Source organism: Sminthopsis crassicaudata, chromosome 1 (assembly GCF_048593235.1).
Source record: "Sminthopsis crassicaudata isolate SCR6 chromosome 1, ASM4859323v1, whole genome shotgun sequence".
NCBI classification, from domain to species: domain Eukaryota; kingdom Metazoa; phylum Chordata; class Mammalia; order Dasyuromorphia; family Dasyuridae; genus Sminthopsis; species Sminthopsis crassicaudata.
The window spans coordinates 229,870,842-229,889,159 of NC_133617.1; the positions used below are offsets into that span (position 1 = coordinate 229,870,842).

Here is an 18,318-nt window from a genome sequence, read left to right on the forward strand (position 1 = left end):
CCTTGCAAACAATGCTTATTTGCAACTTTTGTTGAATCACTGTGTAGTACTCATACATCAAAGCATAATTAAAAATTTTAGTTATTATCTTTTTCCCAATATTTTAGGAAATGCCAACCAGGTAATGACCTAAGGTTGGCTAGCTTTTGCAATTTTTTAATGTTCTTAACAACATAATTATATGGAAAAAGAATATATATTCCCATATTTCTGAGTTTTTATTTCAGTCTCTTCCAAAGCTTCAATCACTACTAAACAGTTCAAACCGATGTCACAGAGATATCTCAAATTTAATATGCCTAAAGCGAGGCATTATCTATTCTTCAAACTCACTCCTCTTCCAAAATTTCCCATTTCTGTTGAAAGTACCACAGTTTTTATAAATTTAGCATTATTTTTGATTTCTTCCTTTTTCTCATTTCATACATCTGATGAGCTGCCAAATCTATTTTTACTTTTATAACACCGCTCATGCTCGACCCATTCTTACATGGATACCCCCTTAGTTCATTCAGATCCTTACCACTTCTTATCTAAACTATTTGAATGGCCTAATTAGTTTTTCTATAATTTTTATTAAGAGCAGATCTGAACATGTGACTATACTAATCAACAAAGTTCCTAGGATATCTAGAATAAAATATATAGTTCTCTGATTAGTTTTCACAGTACTACATAAACAAGTTCCAACCTATCTTCCCACTTTCATGGTACATTGTTTCTCTTCCTCTATGAGTCTTTTGTTTATTTTACTTCTCTACTTAGCATGTAGCAGAGTGTCTGGTACAGAGAAGAAGGTCCTTAGTAAGTATGTGGCAGATCAAACTGTAACATTAACTCTAGATGACCTAACTTTGATATTTAGGTAAAATCTAGAATTCTTTTTGAAATTATAAAAACCAAAAATTAAAGGCTGAGCCACTTATTCTCCAGATAATTTTTTCAAGAGTAATAAATTTTATTGAAATGCTACATTTCTGTACAAAGATTGAGCTCACAAAAAATTTGTTTAGATGGATAACTTTGTAGTGACTCAAGATACAACTTAATTGAATACCTAGTTCAGAACTAAAAAATCAGATTGATGTAAAGAAATATTTTTTCCTTTCCAATATAAAGTTTATACTGCAATAACTCAGAAAAGTTTAAATATAACTTTTTAAGCATGAAGATAAAAAATACCAAGTTTAAAAATTAAAAAAAATTTTTCTTTATAAATATGTATAGTATTAATTATATAGTACAAATGTAGGATGAAATATGTAGTACAAACACAAATAGTATATAATATATAATTTATAAACATAAGCATATAATATAAATTTATATGAAATAAAAATATAGTAAAAATAAATTTGTAAAAAATGTTTAAATGACATTTTCTGAAGATAATTTTGGAACAGAAAACTGGGGAAAAATTAGTTATCTCAACAAAAGATATGTGCCCTAGCTAGTTAGTTTTAATTTATCTTTTAAAGGAAAGATTTTTTATTTTAATTTGGAATGAAATTGTATGATGCTCCTGTAAAACTATAGATGTGGATTTCTGCTTTACTCATTTTGGCATGAAAAATATCCCTATATTTTAAAAAGCAAATGTTTTAATTTTATATTATTAAAATCAACAATACCTTAACACAGTCTATAAGCCAGTTCAAACCTGCCACAATATGAGGCCATGTATGAGGTGCTCCTACTGTATACATGGAGCTCTTTGGTAAAGTAAATGGATACCTATAAAAGCAACAATAATGTAGTTAATATATTAAACATAGTGTAGATAAAATAAGCATTTCATAAAAAAATCAATTAATGAACAAGTATTTATCAAATCCTACTATGTGCTAGATACTGGGGATATAAACAGAAAGAATTAACAATCTTTACTCATAAGTAGTTTGCTTTCTAATAGGTGAGAGGCTACATTAAAATATATATAGCATTAGAATATAAAGATATATCAAAATAAATAAATACACAAAGTAGTTAAATATGAGAGTTTCAAAGGGAAGGTGCTAGCAGTTGTGAGTTTTAGGAAAAGCTTCATATAGAAGATTATGTTTGAGCTGTATCAAAAAAAAAGAGAGGAATCTATGAGAGGGCAGTAAATGAGAAGTGCTTTAGAAACTGGGATTGGGCAATACAGAGGCACAGAAAAGAAATTTATGTTAGCAACAGAATGACTGCCATTTTGACTTAATCATAAAGTGCTGGAGGGGATATAATGTATAATGTATAGGAAAAGTTGTATATAGATTTTTAAAAAAATTATACAGAGAACTTTATATATAGAAAGTTGGATGAATGAAGTAACATCATAAGAACTTCATTTAAGGAAAAACCACTCTGGTAGCAATGTATGGGAAGGCCTAGACTGGCAAATAAGCCAAGAAAAGGAGACTAATTTAAGAGGCCATTGCAATAGTTTAGGTAAGAAAAGATGAGGGATTAAACTAAGATGGTACTCTGTGTGAGTAAAGAGATGTTATATGTAAGAGATACAGAAAAAAAAATCTTATTGTTTGGGTATTTGAGGTGAGGGAATGTGAGAATTGAAGAGATGAATCCGAAGTTGCAAAATTGGGTGATTAGGAAATCAGAATTCTCTTTAACAAAACTGTTAAGTTGGGAAGAGGGGTAACTTTGGAAGGAAAGTTCTGTTTCAGACATGGTGAAATTTAAATGTCTCTGCTATATCCTGTTTGAAATGTCCAATAGCAATCTGGGACTAACTCCATGGGAAGAGGTGTGCAGCAGACAGTGCTGAGTCCAGAAAAGACTAACTTAAATAATGTAGTCTTAGATACTGACTAGCTAGGTGACAGTGTACAAGTCACTTAAACCTCAGTTTCCTCAACTGTAAAAATGAAAATAATAACAACATTTAGCTCTCAAGGCTTTTGTGACAGTCAAATGAGAGATTTATAAGGTTCTTAGCACAGGGCCTGGAACCTTGTAAACACTATATAAAAGCTATAGTTGTAGTTATTATTGCTCCTCTTACTCTTCTTCATCTTGATATTCTGACTAGAGGTCATTTGAAAAGAGATAAACTCATGAGAGCCAATGAGGTTACTGCCTGTGTGTGGAGTAAGAAAAGAATAATGGAGCCTAAGAAAGAACTTTGGGGACTAACCAATTTGAGATTATGATATGATAAGCTGGCAAAGGAGACTGAGAAAGAGGGATCAGAAAAAGAGAATCAGGAGAAAGCAGTGCCATGAAAATTTTGAAGGGAAGAAGCATATGGAAGAGGGAAGTCAACAGTATCAAATGTAGCATAAAAGTCAAAAGATTAGGACTGAAAAAAGAGCTTCAGAATACAAGCGGTTGTAAAAACATTTCCCTGATTCGGGCTGAAAGGAAGAAAAAGTGTTAAAGATGATGTCAAATCAAGATAAAGAGAAAAGGAGAAGGGGGACATTTACCAAATGGTCTCAAATTTTAGTAAAGAGAGAAGATTCTCAGCTAAGAGAAAGGAGGAGAAAAAGGGGAGATATGAAGAGAGAAGAGAAGTTATGGAAAAAATTTTCTGAGGGATAAGACAGAGAATCAGTTTTAGACAACTGACTTGCTGTAGTGTGGGGCCAGTTGAGATTGCCGATTAGATACATTAGAAGTTCATAAACAAAGTTGTGAAACTCAATTTAGTAGCTCTTGTGTGAAAATAATATAGGCTAAGGTTTGAAAACAGAAAGTGACAATAGGAAAAAGGGACCTGGAATTCTGGAGAAGAAAACAGTGTCAAGTTGAAATATTTGTTTACTGGGTTGATTCTGGCAGAATTAAGTGAAATCAAAGCAGGGGTCAAATTTCAGAAGTGTGAGAAAAGAGCAGAAAGATTAGAAGTCTGGATGAGAATAAAAAATAGAGACATGGAATGATATGAGATTATATTCTGATAGAAGAATGTCAATTTTTAAATGGGGAAGCTGCACACTGATGAATAATGGTGAGATGTGGCATGTGATGCTATCTATATGTGGATGAGATGGAATAGAATTGAAACTTAAAGAGGCTGAAGAAGTGCAATGTCACAGAGCTTGAGGGAGCATATACATGGATTAAGGACCCCAAGCACAAGGGCAGAAGTTGGGGAGGAAAAAAAGATGGTAAAACAAGTACTGAATTCCTTGAGAATAACTGGGGATGAAGGTGGGAGGGGATGAGTTTCTATAGCAGAACTACCATAATTTGGACAGAATGATTTATCCGCCGTAAACTTCCTTATTTACCTAGTTATTTGTTCTTAAATTTACTTTGTTGTCAAAAACTAATTTGTGTAGTTTACTAGAATAAATACTGTACCAATACATACAAAGTTCTTTAGAGGGAGGGTGCCTATGGTTTGTGGGTATTAGGAAAGTTTCATGAGGAGGATTATGCTTGAGTTGTAGCAAGGAAGAAATTGACTTTAGTAGGTGGAGGTAAGAGGAGAAAAAAAGCTCGATTAACTATAGAAGCATCATGGTCAGCTCTATAACTTTCTTTTGAACAAAAAATTGTAATAGTAATAGTATTATATTGTCATCAGTGTAGAGGAATCTCAGTTTGAGAACTCTAGGAGACAAGACTTATGTTTTTATTCCAGTTGTCCTGGACATTGAAAGATTGCACAATTTGCCCGTAATTACGAAGATCGAGGATTTTAACTCTAGTTTCAAATCAAGGCCAATTCCCTATCAACCATGCCATATTGCCTCTTGTTCATAATTTATTTTGGTAAAAATTTTCTTTTCAACATTCCTATATACTATGTAATATTGTTTGTAGTCAAATTTATTTTCATATTCTTAAGTTTTTATACTCTTGGGTGTAAATATATGCTCTGAATATTTCTCCTTTTATATTTTTTAGGCCCATGACAAATTTAATATACAAACCCAAGATCTTTCAAGATTCTTGGAACCTCCTCTTCAAATTTGCTATCAGGAAGTTCATAAGAAGGTGATAAGAAGTCAAAAATAAAAGTGAAGATCTTCAGGAAGTCTTTAACAGATGGACTTTGTAGAGATTTCATGGAAACACTGAAAGCATAGCCATTTTCTGTAAGAAACTACAAGAATTGTTATTATTTTTAAATAAATTATTTGTTGATTGAAAATCAGCTAAAATTTAAAACATTAATTGGCAGAATACCTCACAGAGTTGTCGAATACACTGCTGAATGAATGCTTTGTCATTAAGTGGTCTAGGGTCTTTGATTTTTTCAGAACCGCCAAATACACCAAGCAGACTGTTCCGGGATCCAGGCCCACTAGTTCTGGAAATAAATAAATGTAGTGAAAATAGTCCCTTCTTTTCCTTACATTTCTTTAGTCAAATCTAGATTAGAAGTTTACTCTTAATTTTAAAACTATTTCAAAAATATAAAGCACAATTTTACTTTATTCTTTAGAAAAGAGGTGTTTTCTTATGTCTATAATTTCACAATATTGTTTCAATTTCTTGGTGATTATTTTTTGTTTTTACTATTGTAATCATGATATATATTGTTTTCTTGGTTCTGCTTATTTCATTATATATTATTGGTTCACAAAATCCTTTCTTGAGCTTCCCTACATTCATCATAATCATTATTTCTTATAGTACAATAATAATCTCATTATAACCAAGGTACCAAAATTGGTTTAGCCATTCCAAATGATAGACATCTACTTTGTTTCCAATTCTTTGCTACCAGTGAACTTGCTATTATAAATATTTTGATGTCTGTGGAGACTTTCTTTTTGTCAATGGCCTCCTAGTAATAGAATAATTAGGTCAAAGGATATGAACATTTTTGTCACTTTATTTTCACAATTCATTACCAGATTATATTTGTATGTCAATCTGTCAATACTTCTCCAGTATTGACTATTTTCATATTTGTAATTTTTGCCAATTTGAGTATGAGGTGAAACTTAGGGGTTGCTTTGATATGCTTTTCTCTTATTTTTAGTGATATGGAGCATTCTTGCATCTGGTTAATAGTTTGTTTTTCTTTTAAAATTATTTGTTTATATTTTCCAAGTACTCTATTGGGGAATGATTTTTTTGTTATATATTTCTGTTAGATGTCTACATATCTTGGATATCAATCCTTATAAGATTTATCTTGACAAAACATTCCCCCCCCCCCCAGTAAATTACTTCCCTTCTTATCCCAGTTAATTTTGTTTGTACAAAAGTTTTCTGATTTAATTTAAACAAAATGACCTATTTACTTTTGTATTTGCTTACATTTCATTTATTTTTCTGCATAAAGCTCCAGGATGGTTTTTTTCCTCAAATCAGAAAAAGAGTTGGATTGGCACTAAAATTACTATATTAATCCTCTTAAATCTTTTTCCCCCCTTTTAATCTCTGAAAATATTTGTTTTATTGAAAAAGTGTTTTACAGTAGAATGGCTGAAGATTATTCTTTAGGCATTCTAGCAAATTGGCCAGAGACTTTTAAAAAGACGACATTCCCTATTGTTGAACCTCTTAAAATATAATAATAGCTAATGTTTTTATGGTGTTTTAAGGTTTCCAAAGCACTTTACACATACTAAATCTTATTTTATTTATATAATAATCATATAAGGTAGTTACTGTTATGATCTTCATTTTTAAATATGATGAAACTGAGGCTAAGAAATATTAAGTGACTTTCATTAAGGATCTATGATGGGATTTGAACTTGGGTTTTCCTGACTCTAAATCAAATGTCATTATAACCATTATGATTATCGAGATGTACAATTTATATAGCACTTTTAAAATTTGAAAAAGAAAAATACTGTTACAAATATCATCTTTTTATTCTCCCCAAAACCCTGGGATTGAGGTACTATTATTGTCCATATTTTATAAATAATAAAACTAAGACACTCAAACTGAGACTCTCCATAACTTTAAACTGGCTGTTCATAGTGGTCAATGCTCTTCCTCTTTACCTTTATTCTCAAGAATTCCTTCTTTAAGACACAGCTCGGGTACCACATCACGTAGAAAGCCTTTTCTGAAATAGCCTTCCCTCTGTTCTTCCAGGTGTTTGAGTGTCACCTCAATTCTGGAATTATATTTACTTATATGTACTGAGATTGGTTCACCCTTGGGTTGCTTTGTTTTTGACTCTGTATTTCTAACACTTAGCTCAGTACTTTGTACATAGCAGTAATTTAATAAATGTCTGTTGAATTGTTTGTTGAAGCTCATTTTTAGTTGAAAGTAATTTTATCACTCATTTTCACTTTTCACTTTCAGATATTACAGCATCAAAGTATTTCAGAACTTTGGAAAGACTTTAGAAAGATGGATCCTTAAGACTATGATATAGTGCCAGGCATGTAGAATGTATTCAATAAATATTTTTTGCTTGATTGGAAAGAAAAAGGCCAATATTAATATTACCTTTTACCAAATAAGCTGATTTTTCTTTCAGAGGTGGATGTGCCAGGTGTAAGTCTACTAGTATTCAACTTCCCAAAGGTTGGTCTTTCTTTGCTTTAAGAAAAAAGAATCACAAGTCTATAAAGCAAAATGCTCTAAAAAATAAATGCAATTTCACTGTTCATTAGGATTCAACTCTTCTTATTTAAAAACACACAACAGACTCTGTTGGAAAGAAATTATATTGCATATTTTTTTACTTCTAACATAATTTCAAGTTTTGTCATTTGAAGGAAACCGTATTTGTTTTAAAATGATCAAAGGTTTATTAAATTTTTTGCAACTTAGGTTAAAAACAATAGACTTTAAAATAGGCAGATATATAGAAGTTCTAAATAAGGAAAGCAAAAAGTAAAATTTAAAATTTAAAAAATTAAAGCAATTAATAACAAGTGAAGCTTAGTGTGAAGTCCATTTAACCTTAAGCATTTGTCTATAAAACATTTGTGAAAAGAAAGTTTGGAGAAGGATTTTAAGTTTATATATACACACATAAGAATGGGTGTGTGTGTGTGTGTGTGTGTGTGTGTGTATTTTCATTGGTGTTTAATCAATATTTTTATTGTTCATTTTTTTAAATTTAATTTTTTGGGGGGGGATGAGGCAATTGATGTAAAGTGACTTGCCCAGGATCATGCAGCTAATAACTATTATTTAAATTAGTGCTATTTCACTAATATCTGTCTGCCCAGGTTGCATGTACCTTCGGATTCTAATGTTTATTGTGCAACAAGAAAATGATATTCGCACACATGTATTGTACCTAGACTATATTGTAACACATGTAAAATGTATGATATTGCCTGTCGTCGGGGGGAGGGAATAGAGGGAGGGGGGTAATTTGGAAAAATGAATACAAGGGATAATATTATAAAATATATATATATATATAAAAAAAAAAAAATTAGTGCTATTTTAGAGGCAGCTAAGTAGTACAATGCATAAGAGAGTTCAAATCTGGTCCCAGACATTTGCTAGCCCTATAACCTGAGGATAAATCACCTTGGTTTGCTTCAGTTCCCTCAAATATAAAATGGGGATAACAGCATCTATCTTCTCGTTCTTGTGAGGATCAAATAAAATAATTTTTGTAAAGGGCTTGGTAAACTGCCTAGTGCATAGGAGGGACTATATAAATGTTTATTCTTTCTTTCTTCCCTATTCTAATGCTTCACAGAAATAATAATGGATTCCTGAAGGCTCTGCAAACTTTTTAGTAAATTAGAAAAGCATTAATAAAGTTAAGAGACACATATGCTAGTCTTTTGAGGAATAGCCTAAGTTTGAAAAAAATCTTCATACCAGAATTTTGGCTTCGGGAGAATTAACAGCAACTTTTTTTAGTTATAGCAATTTGTGAAGACACTACAGTGGGAAAAAGGCATTATAAGGGGATACATTGACAGAAGAAATTGACTTGTGCAATTATGGACTTTAAATATTCATACAGTACTTTGCAGTTAAAACTGGACAATGCAAATATTATCCTTATTTTTCTTCTTTTTTAAAAAATTCTGAATGTAATGGTATTTCCATTTCCCTTCTCACCCATTTCTATTCCTCTTCCACAATTCCTGCCTGATTTCCTTTTGATGATTTTTCCACACCAAATTTTGTTTGTTCAACCCTCTTTTGTATAGTTCAGGGGGAAGCAAGGTTTATATTAGGGAACAGAAAAAAAAAAAAAATGAGCATTTATATAATGCCTACTATGTGCCAGGCACTGTACTAAACACTACAAATATCATCTCATTTAACCTTCTTAACTTTGGGGGGTAGGTCCTATTTTAAATTCCCATTTTACAATTGAGAAAAATGACTTGCCTTGTGTCACATAACTATTAAGTGACTAAGGTTAGATTCGGATTCAGGTCTTCCAGATTCCTGACTGAGTTCTGTTCACCAAGCTGCCTAATTGCCCTGTTAAAGCCACTTCTCCCACCCTCTTCTTTCAAATATTCCAATTATATGAAATAGTAAACTCCATTCCCTCTTCCCTAGTGTATTTCCCATTCCTTTTTAAAAAAATTTTTTTACTTAAGTCACTTATACTGAACAAAACTACCATAAGGTCCCTTATTTGTATTATAGAACATATGAACTCTGAAGACATTAGGATTTTGAAGGGACACTTGTCTTTTTCCTGCATATTAGAATGTGAATCCCAAACTAGTTCCAGTTGTGCAGTGATGAAAAAAACCATCTCCATCATCCAGAGAGACAACCATGGAAACAGAGTATGGAATACAACATAGCATTCTCACTTTCTCCTGTTGTTATTTGCTTGCATTTTTTTTTTCCTCAGTTTTTCTTTTTCTTCCTTCTTGATCTGATTTTTCTTGTGCAACAAGGTAATTTTATAAATATGTATACACATATTGAATCTAACATGTATTTCAACATATTTAACATGTATTGGACTACCTACTAGATAGGGAAGGAGGAGGGGCAAAAAGGGGAAAATTTTCAACAAAAAGTTATGAAAGGCTCAATGTTGGAAAAATTACCCATGCATATACTTTATAAATAAAAAGCTTAAAAAAAAAAAAAAAAAAGAATGTGAATCCTTCTTCAATGTATAGTCTCTTCCAACTGATCCAATTACTTGCATTTCTAACTTTCTCTTGGTATTTCAAATATCATATTTAAAATCAGGAATGTATGGAAGCCCTATGTTTCATTAAGGGTCCACCCAGGCTCTTTGATCTTCCATGTTGCTAAATGAATAATTTTTGGCTGTAGGACTGTATCTATCTTTTGTCTTTTGGAATATTTTATTCCAATCTTTCCTGTCCTTTACAATGATAGCTGCCATGCAGTATATGATTCTGATCAAGGAATTTCAAAGTAGTATACACATAATATTTTTCTTTAACTTGGAAGCTCTGAATTTTGATTATGATTCCCATGATATTCTTGAGTTTTTTTCCCAGCATGAATTATTTTTATTTTGCCTTCTAATTTTAATAGGGTTTGAGTAATTTTCTTTTATGAAGGAATGATACCCAAGCTTTTTTTTTTTTTTCCCCCCCTGATAATCTGAATATTTTTAGATTATCATTCTTTGATCTGTTTTCCAGGTCTGTTGTTTTTGCTCAGAGATACCTTATACTTTCTTCATTTTTTTCTCTTTTTTTGATTCTAGTAATTCTTGATTTTTAACAGAAATTTTATTTATTTATTCATTCCTTTATTTATTTTAGCTCATTCTTAGTCTTTTACTTGGGTCAGAATTTGCACTTCCTGTATTATGTTTACTGTCCTTCCAAGGCTTTCCTCTAAAGCAGAAATGTCAAACTTGCAAGCCCAGTAAGAAGTCTTTAGGAAACTAGATTAAAAAGTAACTGGAAAATGTTTAGCAACATAAATAAAGATATAATATAACTGATACTACTTTGTAGTTTTTATAGCCACAGAAATCTGTTTTTATTAGATTTTGACAATACCTCTCTAGAGTTCTCATTTCATTCATAATAGGAGTAGGGAATCATTTGCTAAGGGAACTGTAGGTAACGAACTGAGTACAATAACCTTCCACTGCTTGAATTCTATAAGTTGATAATTTTGTTTGGCTAAGAATGATATTATAAATATCCAAATGGCTCTTGGCTGGAATTTCTGATTTATAAGGTCCATTTTTATCTTCTTCCATCTCTTCCAGGAATTCTAATAGACTGGAGCAAGCTATCTGTAGCCCTGCTTTTAAATGCTGCAGTTATTTCCAGTAGGCTTGTGTTTTACACTTTAAAAAAACCAAACGCCTGTAATTCCAATAGCTGCCATGAGGGGGGACATATGCTGCCCTTTACTCTACTATTTTGATCAACCTCTTCTGTCATCCCCATTTTAAAGATGAAGAAATAAATAAGTGAATTACTGCTGGTTATACAGGTAGTAAGTGGTTGAGATAATAATGCATTGTGAAATTCTACTAGAACTACTGTCATTGCTTTTCAGCCTAGTCTGATTGTCAAATATGCTGATATGTTAAATGAATGAATTGCCAATTTACTGCATACCATATGAAAAAGGTCATTTAATAACTGAACATAAGGTTGTTGCAAGCCAAGTTTTCTAACTCTGGTGATCATATTTTTATAGGAAAATCACTAAGAAATGGTGTGATAAATACTATAACCCCACTAACCAGGCTTGTAGAGTAAATTGCTAACTAAAACTCAAGACACCCTCACTTACCTGATGGTAGTTACAGGAATTATAGGCATAACACCTAGGAAGAACCAGGTAGTTTTTCTATGAATTACCATTATCTCTTCTACATGAGACCAAACTTCAGGTCTTTCTTAAAATAATCTAAATGAAAGGTTACATGATTTTCTGATAAACTGCACTGTTTAAATTTTTATTTATGTTTATACGAGACAGATACAACATCCCTGTATGATTCTGAATCTAGTTCAGTGTTCACTGATTTAAGATCAGGTCAAGAAGTTATAAGAAGTGAACAGTAGGGAGGCCTTCTAATCCCATATCTCTTCTACTCATCACAATATAATCTTCATTTTCAAAATCTCCTAAATGTACAGATTTTTTTCCCTCCAATACGAAGATGTACAGATAAGCATCACTGTCAGTAATACTTACGTTACTGGAGTATAAAGACCTTGTTTATTGAAATCCTGTGATCTCAAAGCCTGCATAGACTGGCGGCCAGCAGCACCAGTAGAAACAGAACTTCTCTTCATCCCTGTGAACTGAGTAAATAAAATTAATGTGGATGGAGGAGAGAAAATTAGGGGTAGAGAGGCAAGGGGGTTAAGTAATAAGTGTGGAAGCAATTACCAACCTTCTTTTAAAAGAAAAAAATTAGAAGGTCATAGTTTCTGCCAATGAAAGTATTTACCTAGGTTCTCAAGTATAAAATCTCTGTCTAATTTAATTTTCCTACTTCCCTTTATCCAGGGCTCTTTTATATTACTAAGTGCTATTCATTCAATTTCTGTAATGTTTCATCTTGATCCTTTCCTTCATTCTTCACTGCAATCACTTTAATCTGATGCTTATCATTCTGGGTCTGAATTACTGCAACAACCTTCTCCTACTCTTCTCTCCACCTATTTAACAGAATTTTATTTTTTTCCAATTACATGTAAATAACTTTTACAGAAATGTTTTGCATAACTTCAAAAAAAAAAGTGCCTTCTTAATGGAGGGTAGAATGGGAGAGAATCTGGAACTTAAAAGTTTTAAAAATAAAAGTAAAAAACATTGTTTTACATGTAACTGGGGAGAAGTAAAAATATTAAATTAAAATTTAAAAATCCAGTTACATGTAAAGATAGTTTTCAATATTCATTTTTGTAAGATTCTGGGTTCCAAATTTTTGTCTCCCACCCTTCCCAAAATAATCTAAAATAGGCTATACATACATGTACAATCATGGTAAATATAGTAACCTATTAGTCATGATGGGAAAGAAGAATCAGAACAAAAGGGAAAAGCCATAAAGAAGAAAAAACAAAAAACAAATTAAAAATATGAAAATCATATGCTTTTTTCCTTATTTTTTATTATTAATTTTATAATTATAACATTTTTTGACAGTACATATGCATAGGTAATTTTTTACAACATTATCTTTTGCACTCCCTTCTGTTCCGAATTTTTCCCTCCATCCCCCTCCTCTAGATGGCAGGCATTCCTATACATATTAAATATGTTGTAGTATATCCTAGATACAATATATATATGTGCAGAACCGAATTTTTTGTTGTTGTTGTTGCAAAGGAAGAATTGGATTTGGAAGGTAAAAATAACCTGGGAAGGAAAACAAAAAATGCAAACAGTTTACACTCATTTCCCAGTGTTCCTTCTCTGGGTATAACTGATTCTGTCCATCGTTGATCAATTAGAACTGGATTAGATCTTCTCTACATTGAAGATATCCACTTACATCAGAATACATCCTCATACAGTATTGTTGTTGAAGTGTATAATGATCTCCTGGTCCTGCTCATTTCACTCAGCATCAACTGATGCCGTAAGTCTTTTCAGGCCTTTCTGAAATCTTCCTGCTGGTCATTTCTTACAAAACAATAATATTCCATAACATTCATATACTATAATTTACCCAACCATTCTCAAATTGATGGACATCCATGAAAATCGTATGATTCAATCTACATTCAGCCTCTACAATTCTTTCTTTGGATATAGATGTCAATTTCCAACGTGTGTCTTTTGGTACAGTCTTAGATCACTGTAATGTTGAGAAGAGCTGTCTATCATAGTTGATCATCACACAGGGCTGTTTCCATATACAGTAATCTCCAGGTATGTTCAATTCACTTAGCTTTAGTGCATATTGGTCTCTCCAGATTTTTCTGAAATCTACCTACTTATCACTTCTTATGGAACAATAGTTTTCTATTACATTCATATATCACAATTTATTTAGCCATTCTTCAATTGATAGGCATCCCCTCAAATTTTCAATTGTTTGCCACCACAAAAAAGAGCTGCTACAAATATTTTTGTACAAATGGGACCTTTCACCTATTTATTATCTTTTTGGAATTGCTAGATCAAAGGGTATGGATAATTCTATAGACCTTTGGGCATAGTTCCAAATTTGCAATGGACTTCTCACTGCTGATAAACTAGTGCCCCTTCAACCTGTTCCTCATACTGCTGCCTTTTGCCCTCATTAGGAAGGGATTTCAAATGCTTCTTTTGGATCTAAATTTTTTAGCCATGCATTCAAAGCTCTAATATAGCAACTTTCAAATGCCTTTTTTTTTTTTTTTTTTTTTTTTTTTTTTTTGCTGAGGCAGTTGGGGTTAAGTGACTTGCCCAGAATCACACAGCCAGAAGGTATTAAGTGTCTGAGGCCAAATTTGAACTCAGATCCTCCTGACTTCAGGGCCAGTTCTCTATCAACTGTGCAATGTAGTTGCCCCTTCAAATACTTATCTTTCAAGTCATTTCTCATACTATGCTTCCCCACATACTGTCAACAGTTGTTTGGGGTTTATAGAGCCTCAGGAAGTCTATGAACTTGGATGGGGAAAAACAAATTACATCTTTATTACAAAGTAATTGGTCTCCTATTCCAATATAATCCCACGTATTTTATTTTCTGCATTTATAAACATCATTCTGAAAAGGGGTCTGTTGGCTTCATTAGATTGCTAAAGGAGGCCTATCATGACACATATAAAATTAAATTGAAATTTCTAGAATACATTTTTTTATACATTCTCCAGTGTGCCTTTGCTCAGGATATTTTCTATGCCTGGAATCCCCTTTTTCTCCTAACTTAGCCTCCTGCAATTCTACCTATTATTCAAGATCTAACTCAAATGACACTTCTCTTGTCCAGTCCGATTGTTGACCCCATTTGGGGTATTCTTGGAAAAGATATTGGATTGTATTCCCTCTCCAGCTCATTTTGAAGATAAAGAAACTGAGGCAAAGAGGGTTAAATGACTTCCCAGAATCACACAATTGTTAAGTGCCTAAGGCTGGATTTGAACTCAGGTTTTCCTGACCAATCAGTAGTGCAGTGGATTAACTGCACTACTGAGCTCTCCTAAATTACCTCTATCTATATCCAACTATCTTTGTCCAGAATCTCATAGCATTTTTTATCTTTCTTATGCACTATTTTGAATCATCATTGTGTAGCGAAATAATTAATTTTAACTGTTCCTAATTCCTACTAGACCATATGAAGTGAGGAGCCAATGAAATAGTGTATGTTAACTCTTTAAATCTTCAAATAACACTGTCAGTTAATATTATTTCTCAAAGGTAAGATTTTGCCTTGTCCATCTTTGTATCATCCCCATTGTTCAGCACAATTCTAGACATGGTGTTTCTTATGAATTTGATAAATTCTCTCATTTTGATTTTCTTGCCATTGATTCTAGATTTGATATACTGCTCATCTTTTGATAAATTCTATTTTTAATAGCAACATCTCTAATTCAATAGATGAATCCTGGATATCCTATGTGGGATTTACATCCAGGTTTTCCTCACTTTTTGAGTGGCATTTCAAGCCCCTCACAATTTGACTTTATTACACATTTTTCTATGGGCTCATTACACATTTCTCTCTTACCCATTCTTTTTTCCAGCTAGATTAATATGCTTATTGTATATATCATTCTATTTCCCGGTCTGTTACTTTTCCACAGGTTATCTCATTTTTGTTAGATGCCTGGAATATACTCCTTATCTCTCTGCCTCTTAGAATCCCTAGCTTCTTTTTGAAGTCCACCTTAAATATCACAGGATTTCTCAGAAAATCTATTTATCTATCTTTTTATGGCAGTTGGATGGTGAAATGGTTAGAAGGCTGGACCTGATCTCAAGAAAACCTAAGTTCAAATTTGGATTCAATTATTTCCTAACTGAGGGATCCTTACTCTTTGCTTCAGATTTCTCATCTTCAAAATGGGGATAACAGTAGTATCTATCCCCCCCCAGGTTTATTGTGATGAGATATTTGTAAAGAATTTTAAAAACCTTAAAGTGTTATATAAAAACTAGTTATCATTTTTATTAACATGGTATTTATCCCAATAGAATGTAAGCTCCCTGAGGTTAGATATTCTCATTTGTCTCTGTCTCTCTAGTGCTTTGAACCTAGGAAGAGTTTAAGAAATTATTGCTGAAAAGATCTCTAGGAGGTCAACCTGGCATTGGGGGGGAAGGGGGAAGGAGGGGAAAAATTAGAACAAAAGGTTTGGCAATTGTCAATGTTGTAAAATTACCCATGCATATATCTGGTAAATAAAAACTATTAAAACTTAAAAAAAAAAAAAGAAAAAGAAAAAGAAAGAAAAGAAATTATTGCTGAATGGACATATGACAAGTCCACACTCTATCCATCACAAGGTCTAGTGTCATCTGACCACTAAACTTTCTTTGCCACCTTCATCATTTCTCCTAAGGTTTACTTCAGTAACTGCATTGGCCTCCGTATCTCAAGTCAGTCCTCATTGTTATTCAATACCTACGGAATAGCCAAAACAATTTTCCTAAAGTACAGTTCTGACCAAGTCACTCTGCTACTTAATAAATTATTATACTTAATATATTATACTAATACTTAAATTCTAGTGGCTCCCCACTGCCTCTGTATAAAACATAGATTTGTTTGGTATTTAAAGCCTTTCATAACATGCCTTCAATTTATCTTTAATCCTTTTACACATTACTCTTATTCTCTTATATATGTTTTTCTAAATTGACCTTTCTTTCTTTCTTTCTTTCGCTGAGGCAATTTGGGTTAAGTGACTTGCCCAGAGTCACACAGCTAGGAAGCATTAAGTGTCTCAGACCATATTTGAACTCAGGTGTCTCATACTAGATTTGAACTTGGGTTGTCCTGACTTCAGGGCTGGGGCTCTACCCACTGTACCACCTGGCTGCCCCATAAATTGGCCTTCTTTTTCTTCCCTATACATAATACTCCAACTCCTACCACAGCATTGGTCCCTAAGCCTTGAAAGGGCAGAAACCCTGAGTGTCTTCTCCCAGACTGAACCTTATTTATTTATGATGAGGTAAAAAATGCCACACTTGACCTTATTCTTTCTTACCTAGACTTAATTACTGAGACCTATTAAAGACTCTTAAAAAGGCCTCCTACTGCATCCAAGGCCATCTCCAGTCATCCTGGTCTATATCTTACCACAGGACCCAGATGGCTCTGGAGAGGAAAATAAGGCAGGTGACCTTGCCCAGTCCTCCCTTGCTTAAATCTAATTCACTTGCATGTCTCAACATCACTTCCCAGATGTCATCATTTTTGAGAAAAAGTGTAAACAATAACAAAGAACAGCCCCTATGCTTGGAACACATTTCTTTCTCCCCTTAACTTTGGGACCCCTTCTCTTCCAAAGTGCCACCATCTATAGGAAATCTTTCCTGATCCCTTCAAGTTGCTAGTGCCTTTCCCACAAAATTGACTTGCATTTTGTATCTTCTTATGCATGCTCTCATCTTCACTTATATATGTCTCTCACATATACATGTCCCTCATTTAAAGAATAATCAGGGAATAATGTCAGTTTCAATTTTGCCTGTGCCCTTGCACATTACTAGCAAATACTTAATAAAATGCTTGGCAATTGATCAGTATTAGTCATGTTCATTTAAACATTAGTTGAATGAAGCAAAAATACTTTTAACATTAGTTGTATTTAGTATTCAATGAATAAAGCAAAAAGACTTTTTCTTGCCTCCAGTTCTTAAAAGACTTTGTTCCATCTCCCTGGATAACTAAGAGTTTTTGCCCCGGAATGCAGGTTCTAGCAAGCTGATCTGCTTTTCTCGTTTACCGGCCTCTGTTTCTACTCTCAGATGTTCGGTGAGAGCCAGAGGGAGAAGAGGCAGTGGGGATCACTTCGTCCAGACTTGTTACTGACTCGTACAAAATAGGGAGCTATTTCTCAGACAGTGAAGCTCAAACAAGTAATAAGTGGCAGTTCAGAACATAGACCCATCAATGCCCTATCTGCAGAGTGCAAGGCTCGATCTACTCCATCTGGGCCAAAAAGTACTCCTTCCCCCAGTCCATCCCCCACTCAGCTATCTATGTGACTTTCGTCAAGCACAGTTCCGACCCTATTTCCCCCTTCCTCAGTGAATTTCAATGGCTCCCTATTACCTCAAGAATCAAATATAAACTCTTCTGCTTGGTTTTTAAAACCTCACTTGGATCCTTCCTACCTTTCCAGTCTTCTTACACCTTAAGAATAAGACAGACAGCCGGGCTCGGAACGCGGAGGAAGGGGCAGGAAGAAGGGTCCTAAGACAGCCCAAAGTCAGGACTACAGCAAACACAGCCGCCACCTATCCGCTTCGAATTTTAAAAATCTCCGCGGCATCTTTCGTCATACGTCACCCACGACGTGCGCGCTCTCTGCA

The 18,318-nt window shown here is 33.3% G+C and overlaps 1 protein-coding gene across 2 annotated transcripts in view; it reads right to left on the minus strand.

Annotated features, from left to right (window-relative positions):
* NDC80 (NDC80 kinetochore complex component) overlaps positions 1 to 18,273 on the minus strand; it is a 38,893-nt gene extending 20,620 nt beyond the window's left edge. Inside the window, exons 1-6 of one of the 2 annotated variants that reach the window (XM_074276049.1) lie at positions 18,121 to 18,273; positions 12,022 to 12,131; positions 7,378 to 7,470; positions 5,140 to 5,263; positions 4,884 to 5,056; positions 1,632 to 1,734 (exon numbers count right to left, since the gene is read on the minus strand). In XM_074276049.1, the coding sequence (XP_074132150.1) occupies positions 1,632 to 1,734; positions 4,884 to 5,056; positions 5,140 to 5,263; positions 7,378 to 7,470; positions 12,022 to 12,122 (594 nt within the window). In that variant the 5' untranslated portion in view covers positions 12,123 to 12,131; positions 18,121 to 18,273. The remainder of the gene's footprint in view (positions 1 to 1,631; positions 1,735 to 4,883; positions 5,057 to 5,139; positions 5,264 to 7,377; positions 7,471 to 12,021; positions 12,132 to 18,120) is intronic. The other variant, XM_074276058.1, reaches the window with a different exon arrangement.
* Positions 18,274 to 18,318: the final 45 nt, after the last annotated feature.